This window comes from Ochotona curzoniae, unplaced genomic scaffold (genome assembly GCF_017591425.1).
Source record: "Ochotona curzoniae isolate NIBS_2020 unplaced genomic scaffold, NIBS_Ocur_1.0 contig_4504, whole genome shotgun sequence".
NCBI lineage: Eukaryota > Metazoa > Chordata > Mammalia > Lagomorpha > Ochotonidae > Ochotona > Ochotona curzoniae.
In genome coordinates, this window is record NW_024466309.1 from 674,787 (window position 1) to 690,349 (window position 15,563).

Sequence of the window (15,563 nt, forward strand, 5' to 3'; positions counted from 1 at the left end):
TTGTTGCTTCGACTTGGGGTTTAAGCGTCCTGCATGTCGAGCCTGTCCTCATGGGCAACCACACACGGGCTATTTTGTCTTCCACTCAGTTTCTCAAAACAAATTTGTTTCAACAATGACCAACAAAGCATATGATGTTTCTGCCTGTGTTGAACGTGTACAGAAACACTGAATTCACACTGAATTCACTGAAAACACTGAAGTTCACATGTATAGCAACTCAGTTGCAGCAAAGTCAAACAAAATAAACTGTGATGCTCGGAAGCAGATACGATAAGCCTGCTGAACTACAAAACGAGTGGGATGATTTCCCATGGAGGGATTCCTTAAGGGTTACGAAGTTTCATCTTAAAATATGTTGAGCTTTATAAAGAGCAAGACATTGTGTTTTATTGGTAAATTCCTGGTGCAGGGGGCTCTTTCACAGCCACACCCATTGCTGCATCCTTGCTGGGTCTGGGCGCTCCCAGTGCTCTGCCCCCGTTAGCACAGCTGGCCGGGACACAGAGGAGTCAAGCCCTGCGATAAGAGGGGCAGACAGGACAACAGGGGACATGTTTCCCAGGGCGGGGGGTTTCATAAATGCAGGAAGATTAGCGTAGCCACTGGTGTGAGGGGAAGTGAGAGGACGTGATCACAGTTCATGGGAACCAGCAATGCAGGATGGGCTACATTCAATTTAGTTTCCTTTGCCGGCCTAAAATAGAGCCATTGTAAATTATGTCAGTCCTTCTCGCATCATGAAAATGATTGTTAAAAAAAGTCTCAGAATGCACAATGTGCATTGTTGTGTGCCTTTGAAGTGCGAATGATGAGTGTGTGATATAATCCCGACTCAATAACAGCAGAGATGTTCTCCCCAAGGGGAGCGGCGGGCAAGGTGAAGTTTCTGGGTGAGGGAAGGACCGTTGTGTTTGGTCGATTCCCACAGGGGAGAATTCTTTAACTTGTTGACAGCCTGAAAGGGGCTCCTAATGTGCTTGATACCTCAAATCTCCTGAGACTTGTCATTTTTTAAGATTCTACTAGTGTCGTAGTGGGGTGGGAAGTCAGAGCATGCTGGAATTTTAACTTTTCTGTAAAGATTTAAAGTACAGATTTGCGCAAAACATGCAGGGGGGATGCTAAAACATGTGTATGTATATGTGTGCATATATATACATATATGTATATATGTGCGTGTATGTATATGCGTTATTTGCACTGCTTCACGACACCCGTCAGGCGGATGCCTTGCCTCGGAACCCAGCTGGGGTTCCTGTGTGTGCAGCATCCAGCCTGCTGCCGCTAACCTCTCTTCCTAACTTCTGAATTGAAATTTCGAGTAAAGCAATTGTGATACTTGCTGAGTCCAGACGCGATTGCCACCAAGCCTGAGATTCTCTTTTGTTGTTTGCACACAGGTGAGGTCTGCCATAAATCCTATACTCAGTTTTCCAACCTTTGTCGTCATAAGCGCATGCATGCTGATTGCAGAACCCAAATCAAGTGCAAGGACTGTGGACAAATGTTCAGCACTACGTCTTCCTTAAATAAACACAGGAGGTTTTGTGAGGGCAAGAACCATTTTGCGGCAGGTGGATTTTTTGGCCAAAGCATTTCACTTCCTGGAACCCCAGCTATGGATAAAACGGCCATGGTTAATATGAGTCATGCCAACCCGGGCCTTGCTGACTATTTTGGCGCCAATAGGCATCCTGCTGGTCTTACCTTTCCAACAGCTCCCGGATTCTCCTTTAGCTTCCCTGGTCTGTTTCCTTCCGGCTTGTACCACAGGCCTCCTTTGATACCTGCTAGTTCTCCTGTTAAAGGACTGTCAAGTACTGAACAGACAAACACAAGCCCAAGTCCCCTCCTGACCCATCCTCAGATACTGCCAGCCACACAGGATATTTTGAAGGCACTATCTAAGCACCCGCCGGGAGGGGACAGTCAGCCAGTGGAGCTCCAGGCCGAGAGGTCCTCTGAAGAGAGACCCCTTGAGAAACTCAGTGACCAGTCAGAGAGTAGTGACCTTGACGATGTCAGCACGCCAAGTGGCAGTGACCTGGAAACCACCTCGGGCTCTGAGCTGGACAGTGACATTGAAAGTGATAAAGAGAAATTTAAAGAAAATGGTAAAATGTTCAAAGACAAAGTAAGCCCTCTTCAGAATCTGGCTTCAATAAATAATAAGAAAGAATACAGCAATCATTCCATTTTCTCACCATCTTTAGAGGAGCAAACTGCGGTGTCAGGAGCTGTGAATGATTCTATAAAGGCTATTGCTTCTATTGCTGAAAAATACTTTGGTTCAACAGGACTGGTGGGGCTGCAAGACAAAAAAGTCGGAGCTTTACCTTACCCTTCCATGTTTCCCCTCCCGTTTTTTCCAGCATTCTCTCAATCAATGTACCCATTTCCTGATAGAGACTTGAGATCGTTACCTTTGAAAGTGGAACCCCAATCACCAAATGAAGTAAAGAAACTACAGAAAGGAGGCTCAGAGTCCCCTTTTGATCTCACCACTAAACGAAAGGATGACAAGCCCCAGACGCCAGTCCCCTCCAAGCCTTCTGCAGCGGCCGCCACAGGCCAAGACCAGCCCCTGGACCTAAGCATGGGCAGTAGGAGTAGAGCCAGTGGCACAAAGGTGGCTGAGCCTCGGAAAAACCATGTGTTTGGGGAAAAGAGAGGAAGCAATGTAGAACCAAGATCAGCTTCAGATGGCTCCTTGCAGCACGCGAGGCCCACTCCTTTCTTTATGGATCCTATTTACAGGTAAGGGCCACAGGAGATGCTGAGATGTGGACAGAGGCACCAAAGGGAGCTTTTACAAAGTTCCATCCCTCGAGAAAAGGTGGTTGTTGTTGTTGTTGTTGTTACAAGGCAGAGGGTGACACTGCTGGATCTGGTGACTCCTGTTTTTTTTATTTTCTTCGTAAATTCAGCTCCTTTGGATATCTCTGAGTTTGGAAGAACTCAACAGAATTTATTTCCCATGACCATAAACTTATTTTTAAACACTGTTTTGGGGAGTGGAAAATATGGAAAAGTCATAGTTAAAGTAAATTGTCAAGTGGCTGAAGAGTGAGACTGGAAAGTTTCCTGCAAACATGTGTCCCACCTTCAGATGCAAGAGTCTCCTCTGTTAGCCCACCAGCACCTGCTCTGCTGGTGCCTGGCCTTGTTCTTTCACTGAACACATCCCTTAAGAGCTCCACGTAAATGTAATATTTATGACAAAGTTTGCATATCATGTGAGTAGTCCTGCTAAAAATATCTGCATGGAATGTCTTCATTCTCCAGATTCCTCTATGTATCCAAAACTTCTTTAGGTGAAATTGTGTATATAAGACCTCTAGGGCAATATTCTGGAACAGTCACTTGACCTCTCTGTGATTTAGCTTATTTCTTTAAATTTTCTCTCTCTCTCTCCCTCTCTTTCCCTCTCTCTCCCTCCCTCTCCCTCTCTCTCTCTCTCTCTCCCTCTCTCTCTCTCTCTCTCTTTCTCTCACACATACACAGCTTGTATCTGCTGGCTTATTCCCCACATACCTCCAGTACCTCTAGTAACCAAGTGACAGCTCCAACTACTCTGTCCAGGTCTCCCCACTACTTGAGTGCTGCCTCCTGGGCGTGGCATTCAAATGAAGCTGGGCTGGAAGCCCGACAGGGACCTGGACCTGGCACTTCGAGATGGTCTTGGCAGGCTTAATGGTGTCAGAGGTCAAGCGTGTATCTGTGATTCAATTTTTAGAATTCAGTCTTCTTTAAATGGTATAACCAATAATAATTGTGGCCTTTCACTCATTTTACATATTATAAGCATTTTATAGTTGCTGTTGCATTCAAATCTTGAAAAAAAGTGATTCATTGAATATGTAGATACTTTTTATTGAGCTTACTGAAAATCAGTATTTTCATATTTTTTTCCCAGTTCTTCTATGGAGAAAAGATCGTGTGTCCTTGTCTCAGTTGTGTCATGGCTGGAGCTCCTGGTTCCTGAATGGCACTGGAACTGCAGCCCTTTTCACTTAGTAGTCTTGCACTTACGCTCTCTGCGGCACACAGACCAGCACGGCCAGGGTCACGCCTGCTGCACCAGGGCTGCGGGGGACCATCGGCAAGTCCCTCAGGGCCGTCCTCCCCGTGCTGGGCGCTGTCACCCACGGACACAGCTCCGTCTCCACAGCAGCCCTGCTCTGGACTGTGCATGTAGACTCTGCGCTACACGCTTCCAGAAAGGGCCTGTTGGTAACCAAGTGGTGGAGGGCCCAGGCATTTGTGTAGCTCATTTCACCAGCTTTCTTACGCCCTCTCAAAGGAAGCAACAGTCCTTTGAGCTCCTCTGTCACCTCCCAGCCTGCTCTTGTTTCAGTTCCTCTCTGATGTGCCGGCTTTGATGAAGGCCCGAAGCCTGTCAGTTTACTGAACTCATGAAGGAACTAAAGTCCAATGTTAGTATCAGGCTGCAGCTGAAATCTCAGCCCTGCCCTAGATGTTTCTTCCTTCCACCCATAAAATGGGTACAATAGCACCTAGCTCAACAAGTGAAATAGGATGTGCAAAATACGACACAATTTTATGATATGGTAATCATTTTTACTCATTCGAATTACATTTTTAAAGTGTACTAATTCAATCATTTTTAGAAGAAAATAAAAAGTGCTCATAGAAGAAATACTTTCATGTAACTAATGGTATCATTTCCCTTATATGCTTATTACAAAGTAGGATGACAATGTTTATAGAACAAAAAAGGACAGATAGGGAAATTTTATGCTCCCACGTCCCTACAGGAAAGTCTTCAAACATGTCATTTTCTTTTTCCCCTTCCTCGTAGCTGCTCGGCTTCCCAGCAGGTGGAATCTAAACCGTGTGTATATGTGCCTGTGTATAGCTTCCAAAGAGGCTCTAGTAGGGCATGTAGGATTCCTGGAAACACCCTGACTATTAAGGGCAAATACAGGAGAACTGTTTGGGGAGAGGGACCAAGTTCTCGGTGGAAAACAGCTTTTCATTTTTTAGCTGAGTCCACACTGACAGTGGAAAGGCACAGAGCTGGTGACCAGCAGCTCTCCTTGCCCGATTCCTGCTCTCTCATTTCCTCATTGTCATCACCAGTGGTTCGGTGGAACTCTTCCATCATCAACAGGACCTTTTCTTTCTGAGCACTTGGAAGCGCCCTGAGAATCCTTCACGCACTGAACAGACATCGTGCTATTTTTATCAGTACGCTTCCCACAAGCCTACCATTTGCTTTATTGTTAGCTGCTTTAAATGCCAGTAATTATGTAGTGACTGATACGTAAGACTAATTCATCTCCACAATCTAACTTTCACCTTTCAGAGTAGAGAAAAGAAAGCTCACCGACCCTCTGGAAGCTTTAAAAGAGAAATACTTGAGACCTGCGCCGGGGTTCTTGTTTCACCCGCAAGTAAGTACTTTGAAGTCGAGAGTCCAAGCTTGTAAACTAACTTGTTGATCCTGAAAAGCAGGTGCAACGCAATGAAAGAAACCTTGAGAACACTGGGATTTCCTATGACGCTGTTGTGGAAGAACACAGGAAATTCTAGCAGAATTAAAACCCAAGTTCTGTAAAGAAAAAGCAAGTCATATACGCATAAGAATAACCTGATTTGGCTGTTCAATTATTGCCTGCTGTTAACTACTTGAGCCCAAGTGTCTTTAGGAGTGAGCAGAACTTAGTTAAGAAAATAAACATTGCAACTGTCTTTTGTGTTGAAAGCTTGCTCTAAGATAGGGATCACACTGTGACTCGTCTCAGACTCATAAAGGTCATTCTTATTCTTTTAGTGCTTCGATAAAAACAGGAAATGAGTCTACCTGACAAGTTGTTACCATAGAGGGTGAAGGAATTTGTCCAGAGACCACTGGGCATTCCTGCAAAGTTCTGTAATTGCACAAGAATTCACAATACACAGAGTTATTTGCTGAACAGATCTGTGTCTATTTATCAAAATATGTAGTCTCTTATTGCAAGGAAAACACAAGTTCACAGCTGTGTTATCTAACTGGTTCATCCCTGTGTCCCTACACATGTAGTTACTGAAAAAGAAAAACTGGCTTCCGTAGTGATCACCAGCTATAGAATTATATTAAAAGAGCAGAGAAATACCTTTTTGAGTCAGGTTTCTTCATTTATGTGTTACTTCATGTTAAAAGTTACAAGCTCTGATGTAGCTAGCAAAATTCATACCAAAACAGTGATTAGTTCTGATATGCTCAGTGCTGAAAGTCGGCCCCTCCAGAAGAACTGGTGGCAATGTCTACAGGCTATCCTGCGGAAGCCGCGGGACAGTTACTTCATTCGGGGTTTGATTTCAAATGTAATTTTGCCTCTCTGTTCTCTTGTCCACTCTTTGTAGTACATTTCCAAAGTCATAACAGAAGAGTTTGAGAACTGAGATGCAGTCCCCTGTGTTGGCTGGAAAAAACTGCTCAAAAATTCTCATTTCACATCGGACTGAGAAAATACATACTTCCATCTGCAAAAGCTTAGAAACGTTTCAGTGGTGTTAGCCTTATGTAACGAGTCTGGGGAATGACACCATTACAGAATTACCAAAAACAAGGAAGTTCAAAAGCAACAAATGGTTATCAAGGTCTTTATTTTATAGTCAGGCTGTTCTAAGTAACATTTGCAAGGTTTCCTGGGCTAATCAACTTCAATATAGTGTGTATTTTGTGTCACATGGTGTTATATAAAGTATATCTCTTATTTTTTTAAGTTTTTGATTAACGTGTAATACTTGTATATTTTTATGGTGTGCATATGATATTTCAACACATTAGGCAGCATGAACTGATAAAATCACATGATCACCGTTTCCATTTCCTTTTGTGTATGTTTAAAACCTAACTTCTTTCTTCCAGTACTGTCGCCGTGAGCTGGGGCCCACTGTGCTGGGGACAACAGCACCTAGCCTATCTGACTCGCCATACGTTAGTCACTTTGTCACTGTTGTCCCTCTTTTTTCTCCCCTGTGCATCCCTCCTGATAACTTTCTTTCCTGTTCTAAAGAAATATTTGTGCTGATATCATCTTTACACGTATTTAACTATACTAATCAGATTATTTCCAGGAGTGAGGACCTCTTGCAGGTCTCCCAGCCAGGTGCAGGTCCCAAGGCTTCGGGCCATCCTCCCTTGCTTTCCAGGCCACAAGTAGGGAGCTGCTGGGATTTTGAGCAGCTGGGACATGATGGGGCACCTCTGAGATGCCAGCACTTACAGGCAGAGGATTACCTAGTTGAGGCAGTTGCAGCAGCCCCTAGTTCAGGCTTTTTAAAAAGATTTATTTATTTGAAAATCAGAGTTACAAAGAAAAAGGGAGACCGGTCTTTATCCTTTGCTGTATTCCTTTAAGTGACTATCACTTCTCAGCCTTCCACTTTACTTTATAAATAAGAAAAACACACTCGTTATGTATTTTGTATTTTATAGTTACATTTTGTATAATACATTTTACATTATCTGTTATATAATTTTTGATTTGTTATAACTAGTCTACGGCCATACCACCCTGAACGCGCCCGATCTCGTCTGATTTATTATAACTTGAGAGAAATAAGCATTGTAGAAGCTGTCGTTGGAGACATAGTTAAAATTTCTTTTTTACGATAAACGGTAATTTGGGCAAACAAGTAAGTGATGGCTCCTGATACGATGGAGGGAAGGTGTTATATGATCTTCAGCATGTCAGTCTTGCTGGTTTCTATTGTGGGTCCTTGGCGTTCATGCTGGTAGCTCAGGTGAACGGCCATTGTTGTAGAACTGGTTATTAGCTTTTGGTTGGATTTTTCTGGATTTAAATATCATCATCGGTAGTTTACATGTGAGTTTTATTTCCAACTGTTCATCTGTAACAAAGTTCCCTTTGTCCTGGATTTTTGCCTTTGATTCATTCATTTAAATTTATCCCTTTTAAATTATCTTGGTTATCCTGTTACAACATTGCAAGGAATTGGGAATAATTTAATCTTTTCTCAAGACATTTACACATTGGTGTGAAAAATACATTTTGCCGTTTTACCCTTTTGCATTTTTGTCTCTTACTTGTGCTTCCTGTAGTTCGAGTCTCTTGGTTGAGCCTTCACAGTGCAAGAACTTGCATTCTTCCATGCTGATCCTTGCCACCAGACAGAGTCGGCAGGGCCAGAAACTCTGTTCCTGGAGCAGCTGCCAGCCCAGTGGGGTTTGACATGAATTGACCTAGATCCCTGGGCCTTCTGTTTCTTCTGATGAATGTTTTAAGCGATCATTTATTGATGCTCTGAGCCCCATCCGATTTTGTTCTCTGACTCAATCACCCACTTTTTGGTAAAGATTTCATTTTATTATTGTTAATTATAAAAATATTGGATTTACTAGGAAAAAATTGCGTAATGTTTAGTTTTACATTAAAATTTAGGGGGGCATTTTTTGTAGTGAGTAATTGATGAGCCGGAAGGGGCTGCTTTGCTGTGAGATTTGAAACGACAGAGTATTTTTCTTGGAAGAAAGTATAATCTGACTTGTAACCTTGATTCTGAGCTTGAATGTAGGCACGTAGAAGAAACTTAGCAGCGTGTTAAAACTATTTAATGGTCATTTCCAAACCTTTTTTTCTAGTCAGAATTACAGGATAAGCCAAAAAATCAGCAAATTAGTAGAAATGCTAAGTTTCTCCAAGGTTAGGTTGCCATAAGGATACCTGCACGGAAGTCAGTTTTTGTTTTTGTTTCAATTTTGCTCCAGTTCCAACTGCCTGATCGGAGAACTTGGGTAAGTTTCCTGCTTCTGTGTCTGCCAAAAGTAGCATTAAAAGAAGCCTGCCTTGCACTCCGAGTGCCTGCACAGCTAAGGCGCTCTGGGTTCAGCCAGTCATTTCCCTGCCTTGTCCAGCTGTAACCCTGTCAGCAGGCATGAGGCATTTGGGAAGCTATCACGTAGGCAATAATTTTATTTGGTAAATCTGACCTGTCCTACATAATTGTACCTCCATAGAAAATTCTCTGGGCACTCGTGAGCATGTTCTTAAAAGAACTTGAAATGGGCACCGAGTGGGGAAGGCTTCGTCAGGTGTTGAGGGTTGGGGCAAAGCCTGCTAGAGGATCATGTCACAGCAGTGCCTGGACTTCTCATCCTGTGTCCCACTGTGGAGATTACTTCCGGGTTTCCGGAGAAGTAAGCCTGAACGCTTGGAAACCAGTACCAAACTAGTGGCTGGTCTCTTAGCTTCCCAACTCAGCATCTCCCTATCCGGTTAACCTGTTACTGATAGCAGGCAGCGTTAAGTGTTTCCTTTTGCTTTTTATAATCAGATAGAGGACGTATCAGATATTAAAGTGATAAGAACAGATACTGCCCATGATCTTAGTCAAAAGGCCGAGAAGCGATTGTTTCTTATAATTGGAAAGATTATTTAGGATGCAAAGAATACTGTTTGTTCAGTTTTTACCTCCAAAAAAGAGTTGGGTAATGGAGATAACATATTCCAGAATGCCCTGTAACCACCAGCTTTTACAGATCATTCACTCAAAATTATGCGGATTTCTAAGACAAGGGAAGAATCTTGGAATGTAGTTCAACATTTAAAACCTCCTGTACAGTTGTATGTAAGTGAATTTGAGCTGGGACATTCTAGCACTTCCTATTTAGCTGATGTTTACTTTTCTTTAGCTGTATCTCTTGTGTGGAATACATGAACAACTGTGACTTTTATCATTCTGACAGACTTTGAAGGATTAAGTTTGCTTATTTAAGAAACGTGAACGTGTTTATTTATAGAAAGGGAAGGAGAATGGTTAATGCAAGTTTTCATAATGAATGAATAAATGCAGTGGTTCTTTTTTAAAATATTAATTAACTTGAAGGGGAAGAGAAGTAGATATTGATAGGCAGGGAGCGTTCCGTCTCTTCCATCCCCTGATTCCTTCCCCTGCTGCCTGAAGCAGCTGGAGCCCAGCAAGGCTGAAACCCCAAAGTGGGAACTGGGACTGGGTCTCGCGCATGAGCAGCGAGTCAGGACTGAGCTGGGCCTCCACGCCAGCGCGGCTCCACCAGGTGTTGGTTCCAATGTGCTGGCCTGTGTCTCCAGCGTCCTTCCTCTGCCTTCGCTGGCTTCAGTGTCCTGCTCGAGGGAGCACGGTGACTCTGCAGCAGGAGCTCTGTGTTAGCTGCTCTAAGCATCCGCTGCTTCCCTGGCAAACCTGGCCCTCTCTTCCATGGACTTGCAGCTGGTCCTTCCTCACGCTGCCACGGTGGCCTTAGTGCCATTCAACCGAGCCACAGGCCTTTCAGCCAAGTGGTTTCTATTTCTATTATAAAGCAATTATTAGTGGGAAATAGAGACCAATATATTTTTATAATATTTTGTGGTAAAATCACAAAGTAATTTCCTAATCATGACTGATGAATGTGGTGCATGAAATGAGATAAACATAAAATATGAATATTTACTGCTGCTTTAAATGGCCAGATGTAGAGATTTTGCAAGATGATCAAATGAATAAATATGGAAAGCTATCAAATCTGCAAACTTTCCCATCATAAGTTATGTGCGCAAAGATGGTTATCTTCTGATAAGGCCATGGGTAATCTAATTTGTGAGACATGAGATTACATGATTCATGATGCCTTTAGACATATCATTTCATATCATCAGGTTGTCACTTTAATAGTTTTAATGAGAAACTGTTTTATGTCATCAATTATTGACTGCCAGATGATAAGTGCTGAGCTAAGTGCTTGGGAGCTGATGATTGTATCTTTCCTGCTGATATGTTTTTAAAAATATGAACTTGATTTGACTAGAGAGATAAGTACATTTTTTGGTAGGAGCCAGGGAATTGTGTCTAAATATTAGTTTGCGTCAGGATAAAGTTAATAGCCTCCTGGGAACTGGAAGGAGGTGAAACAGCTTCCTCTTGCAGACAGCCGGCTGCAGATACCATCGGTGACTGCTCTGTATGTACATAGAAATCACTGCTCCATCGAAAAAATTGTCCTTCGCTGATCCGAGATTAGCCTATGACATTAATGGGTCACACAGCAATACATTTCTAAAATATGTGCTCTAACTCCATTTTGCCTATTCTCAGCACATTTCTTATTCATATTTGTGCACAATGCCCTTGTCGTTGAATTTTGCATCATTAAAATCCAGCTAGATTCTTTTTCCAATCTATCTTATTTTTAAAATACAGAGTTAGATCCAAACTCACAACTTTTGTAAAAAGTGTTGCTTTTGTCAGAACACTGTCAGACCGCAGAGCGAGTTGGGGCTTTGGCCCATCACCGTCTTAACCCGATGCCTTCATCTCGGGCACAGAGTAGGGCTGATGCCAGCTGCAGGATGATTAAGGGCCTCCCAGTGGCAGATGTGTAAGCCACCGCTGTCTGAAGGCAGAAACTTATTCCAGCCTCTTTCCAACTAAAGTCAAGTACTATAGGAGAAAGATGAAAGCAAGGCCGTTCAAGGAAGACTTAACGGTGCCTCAGTGGCTGCTAGCTGAGAGTGTGTGCATGTGTGTGTGCGTGAGAACAGTGTTCCTTGCTACTCTTGGCTCACTTCCCTTCCTCCTTCTCTGCCTTTCCCCACTCAAATTTCATCCGTTTTCATTTGACATCAGAAGCTGGAGCAAGGAAGCCTTGTAACAGGGTCGGTCCTTAGCTCCCCCTTATTCCTTTTCTTATTCTTACAGGAATGTAGTGACTTGGCCTTGTAGTCCCTAATATATTTTCTTGTTTCTTAGTGGTTTACCCAAATTGAAACAGTTTGAGATGAAGCAATCAGAGTGAGCTTTCTTTAGAAGGGGCTAGCTATTAACAGCTACTAAAGCAAGGTGCATCATTCACCATCCAGCTGCTCTCAAATAACTGGAAGGCTTGTAGTTTATGTGTGTTAGAGAGGAAAAATGAAAATAAGAATAGCCATGAGTAAGCCATTTTCCATATAAAAGGAAAAGTTGTTCTACAAGATGTATTGCAGCAGAAATCTAAGTGTGTTGGCAAGGCAGACACATTGAGGGTTTAACGCCACTAGATAATGAAACTTAGCCAAATATTAAATGTACATAAATAAAATATTTACAGTCATCGCCCATGCACTTGCTGTTCTTCCCAAGAATTGCATGTGATCGTGACCCTGACCCTCGGTCATTACTGCTCGTCAGCCCCAAGACCAGAGGTCCTTTTCCACTCAGAAAATTTGTTGGAGTAACAAAAATGATTTTCTGCAAGGAACAATTAAGGGGAATAAATGCAAATAAAGTAATATCATAACATCTTTCTGATTGATCTTTAATAATAAGACCCAAAGTCATGTGAGAATGCTAATGCTGCGGCTGGCAGGGACAATATGTATCATCTGTGGAGACCGAGTTTCCTGCAGTGTCTCCGAGCAGTGTCCTCATTCCATGTCTCTACCCTGTGATCAGTAAGTGTCAGAATCCTTCATAGTGACAAATGTGCTGTCCACTTGCATCTGTGGAGAATGTTTTAGCAGCTGAGTGATTATGATTCAAACCCCAGAGCTTATAGCCCTTACTGCCTCCCAATGCGTTCGCATTTGGCGTCTGACAAGTAAATGTATCTTGACTTTCCTCTGAAATCTTTTTTTTTTTGGTAGTGTGTTTGATGAAAGACATTTGGCAAATTGGCAGTGGTACCCCGTGCATTGCAATTTGTAGCTCGCATTCAGAGTGCAGGCAAAAATGAAAGGGCGGCCCAGGATAAAGAGGAAAACAAGCAAGCTAACTACAACATGAATAGTCATTTGGGACATCAAGCACACAATGTTCCTTTATGTGAAGAGGATCATTCTGTTAGGATCTTGCCCTAGTTTAAGACGTTCCTGGTGTTCTGTCCAGCACGGGTGCCCAGAGAGAAAGGTTTTGTTCATGTGCCCTTTGGGTAGGAAATGTTGACTTTATGCTCACCTCAAACTCACTAATGTGTCTTGCTGTCTCATCACCAAGAACGGCTGGCCTTTTGGGTTTCCCAGCGGCCTGGGTACGCAGGTGTTCCCAGCTTGCTTCTTGGCTGCTTTTGGCCTTCACTCTGTGAAATATGTGGAAGGGATCATGTGAAAACACTTTCTGATAGCCCCTGAGAGCCAAATAAAGAACGAGTGGCTTAATATAACAAGATGATCTGAACATTGGCTTTTTCTACTTAAAAAAAAATTGGCAGAGGGAGACTTCCAAATCAAATATGAGCACTGAGCAAATGTAACAGTTTGGGAGGGTTGAAGATGAGAGTCCTACTGCACATGCCTGAACAGTGTCTTCTGCTTGTGACGCCATCCACGTGTGTGGAGGTAGACAGATACACGAAGGTTAGGGGCGAGAGAAGTTGGTGTGAGTGAGAAAGAGGGAGCACGAGGGTTTAAGAAGACTTTCCTGAAGATGTGTTCCTGTGAATTTCCCGCCTGTCCTCCCACGGGCACGCCGAGTCAGGTTGGATGTGGTTACAGTAACTGCAAGTTTGATTCAATCTGTGCTCAGAAAGTGTGAAACTCAATATTGCATCAAGATTTTCTGTAAATACCCCTACTTAGATATTGAGTATACCTGCTATTAACACAGGGTCCCCCAAGGCAGTCTGTGTTTCATTACTGTCCATCCCACACACTGACTCACCCTGTCACTTTGGACCACTTGGTAATGTTGTATTCTGTAGGGTCCTTTAACAGACGCCCATGGCTCTCGGAGTTTTCAGCAATGAAGCAAAACGTTTGGCATCTTTACCTAAAATTTCTAGTTTTCTTCTCAGTTGATATCCATAATGTACTACTAATACTGTTGCTAAATGAAATTTTTTAAATAATTTTACTTTCTTATCTTCATTACATTTCATTGCTCAATTATATTATTACATGATTGGAAAATGATCCAACCCAGGTCTTGTGGAAATGGGTGGCCTGCCATTTTACGAGCGTGCCTCTGCCATGTGTTACTAGTCGCTGAATTCTCTGCTAGTTTAGTACTGGGGTGTTACCGTCTCCTGGCATGCATGGCACTCGGTGGACGGGTAGCTTCCCTGAGCATGATGCTCTAGGTTTGCCGGAGGCCGTCACAGAGGAAGGGCTGCCAAACCCGTCATGTGCTGTTCCTTTCAGATGTCAGCCATTGAGAACATGGCAGAAAAGCTCGAGAGCTTCAGTGCCCTGAAGCCCGATGCCAGCGAGCTTCTGCAGTCCATGCCATCCATGTTCAACTTCAGAGCGCCGCCCAGTGCCCTGCCCGAGAGCCTCCTGCGCAAGGGGAAGGAGCGCTACACCTGCAGGTAGGGCACAGTGAGAAGGGGCTCGCGTTCCCCAAACCTCCCCTCTGATTCCAGAAGGTTCTGCTGTTTGTTTTGGAAATTATTCTTGATTGGATGATTAATAGCAGCCATGATAGATTTCAGGCACTTCAAAGTGTTCTTTATTTGGTGAGATATAAAAATAGTGGTTTTAAAAAGTTATTATTAAATGAGAATTTTAACACAAGCCATTTGGTTATGATAAATGAGGTTGGAAATGGTCCCAATCCTATCTGCTTGTCTCACTTTGATGTTTATGAATTTTCCTTCGCAGTTAATTATTTTCATCCAAAGGTATAATACTACCGTCCTCAAGCATACATTTATTAATTGTCATGGCATTGAAGAATAAGACAGTCCATAAGTGAGGAAACTAGTTCATAAATTTCTTATTAGTCAGCAGCCATAGAGTAAAGCTCGTTTTTTGCTGTATATGTGTGTGTGTAGTCAAATACATTGTGCTTATAGCTTCAGAAATGTGTGGTGTCTGACTCTGGCATATCAATTTTTCTTCTCTTTGGAAAATGTGTCACTTTGTTTACAGAAAAGCTTTCCTGGGAACACACCTTGATGGATGAAGTCTTAGCATCTTGTCTGATCTGATACCGTTCAGTGTATAGAGTTGTCACTGTGGCTGACATGTAAAATGAGTTGGAACATTGAAATCTGTTTACATCAACCCAGAATCACAAACTCTTGTCATTTTTTTATTCCTCTGTCTGCTTCATTTTTCTCTATGTAAAGATAAGGAGTTAATAACAGAAATCTATGGAGGTCATCACAACTGAGGTCTATTTTCATCCCCTGCTTGTTTGGGCTTGAGCACATTCAGCCAGATCTCACAGCACAGCCTGTGTTCGTCATTATTTCTGTCCGTAGAATGGCTTTGTTGCGAATTTTAAATACCAAAGACATGCGAGTTCCATGCGAGACTAATTAAATCAGGACTAAAGGTCTGGCAGCGAGCAGCTCCAGTGACGCTGTGGGAGCCCCGTGCTGACTTTCTCTTGTAAACATCTTTTCCTAACAGATACTGTGGCAAGATTTTTCCAAGGTCTGCAAACCTCACCCGGCACTTGCGAACCCACACAGGAGAGCAGCCGTACAGGTTGGACAACGATTCGTGCTAAATGTCGTGACTATTGTGACAGTCCAGTGGGCACGTGGGCACTGTTTGCGAGAAGGCTACTTCTGGGCGTGCCTGAGTGTGTGCTCACTCGGTTTTGAATCAAGGAGAAACGAATGAAAAGCTGAGCTGACAAATGGAAGA

General features: G+C 43.0%; 1 protein-coding gene and 1 pseudogene across 4 annotated transcripts in view; one reads left to right on the forward strand and one right to left on the reverse strand.

The window, feature by feature from the left end:
• Positions 1-15,563, forward strand: part of MECOM (MDS1 and EVI1 complex locus) — a 538,986-nt gene that overhangs the window by 506,800 nt on the left and 16,623 nt on the right. For 2 of the 4 annotated variants that reach the window (XM_040986389.1, XM_040986390.1), the window contains 4 exons: positions 1,404-2,760; positions 5,333-5,420; positions 14,109-14,275; positions 15,324-15,401. In XM_040986389.1, the coding sequence (XP_040842323.1) occupies positions 1,404-2,760; positions 5,333-5,420; positions 14,109-14,275; positions 15,324-15,401 (1,690 nt within the window). Of the gene's footprint in view, positions 1-1,403; positions 2,761-5,332; positions 5,421-8,743; positions 8,771-14,108; positions 14,276-15,323; positions 15,402-15,563 lie in introns of all 4 variants that reach the window. The other 2 variants (XM_040986388.1, XM_040986391.1) reach the window with 2 other exon arrangements.
• LOC121160526 lies at positions 9,281-9,385 on the reverse strand (annotated as a pseudogene).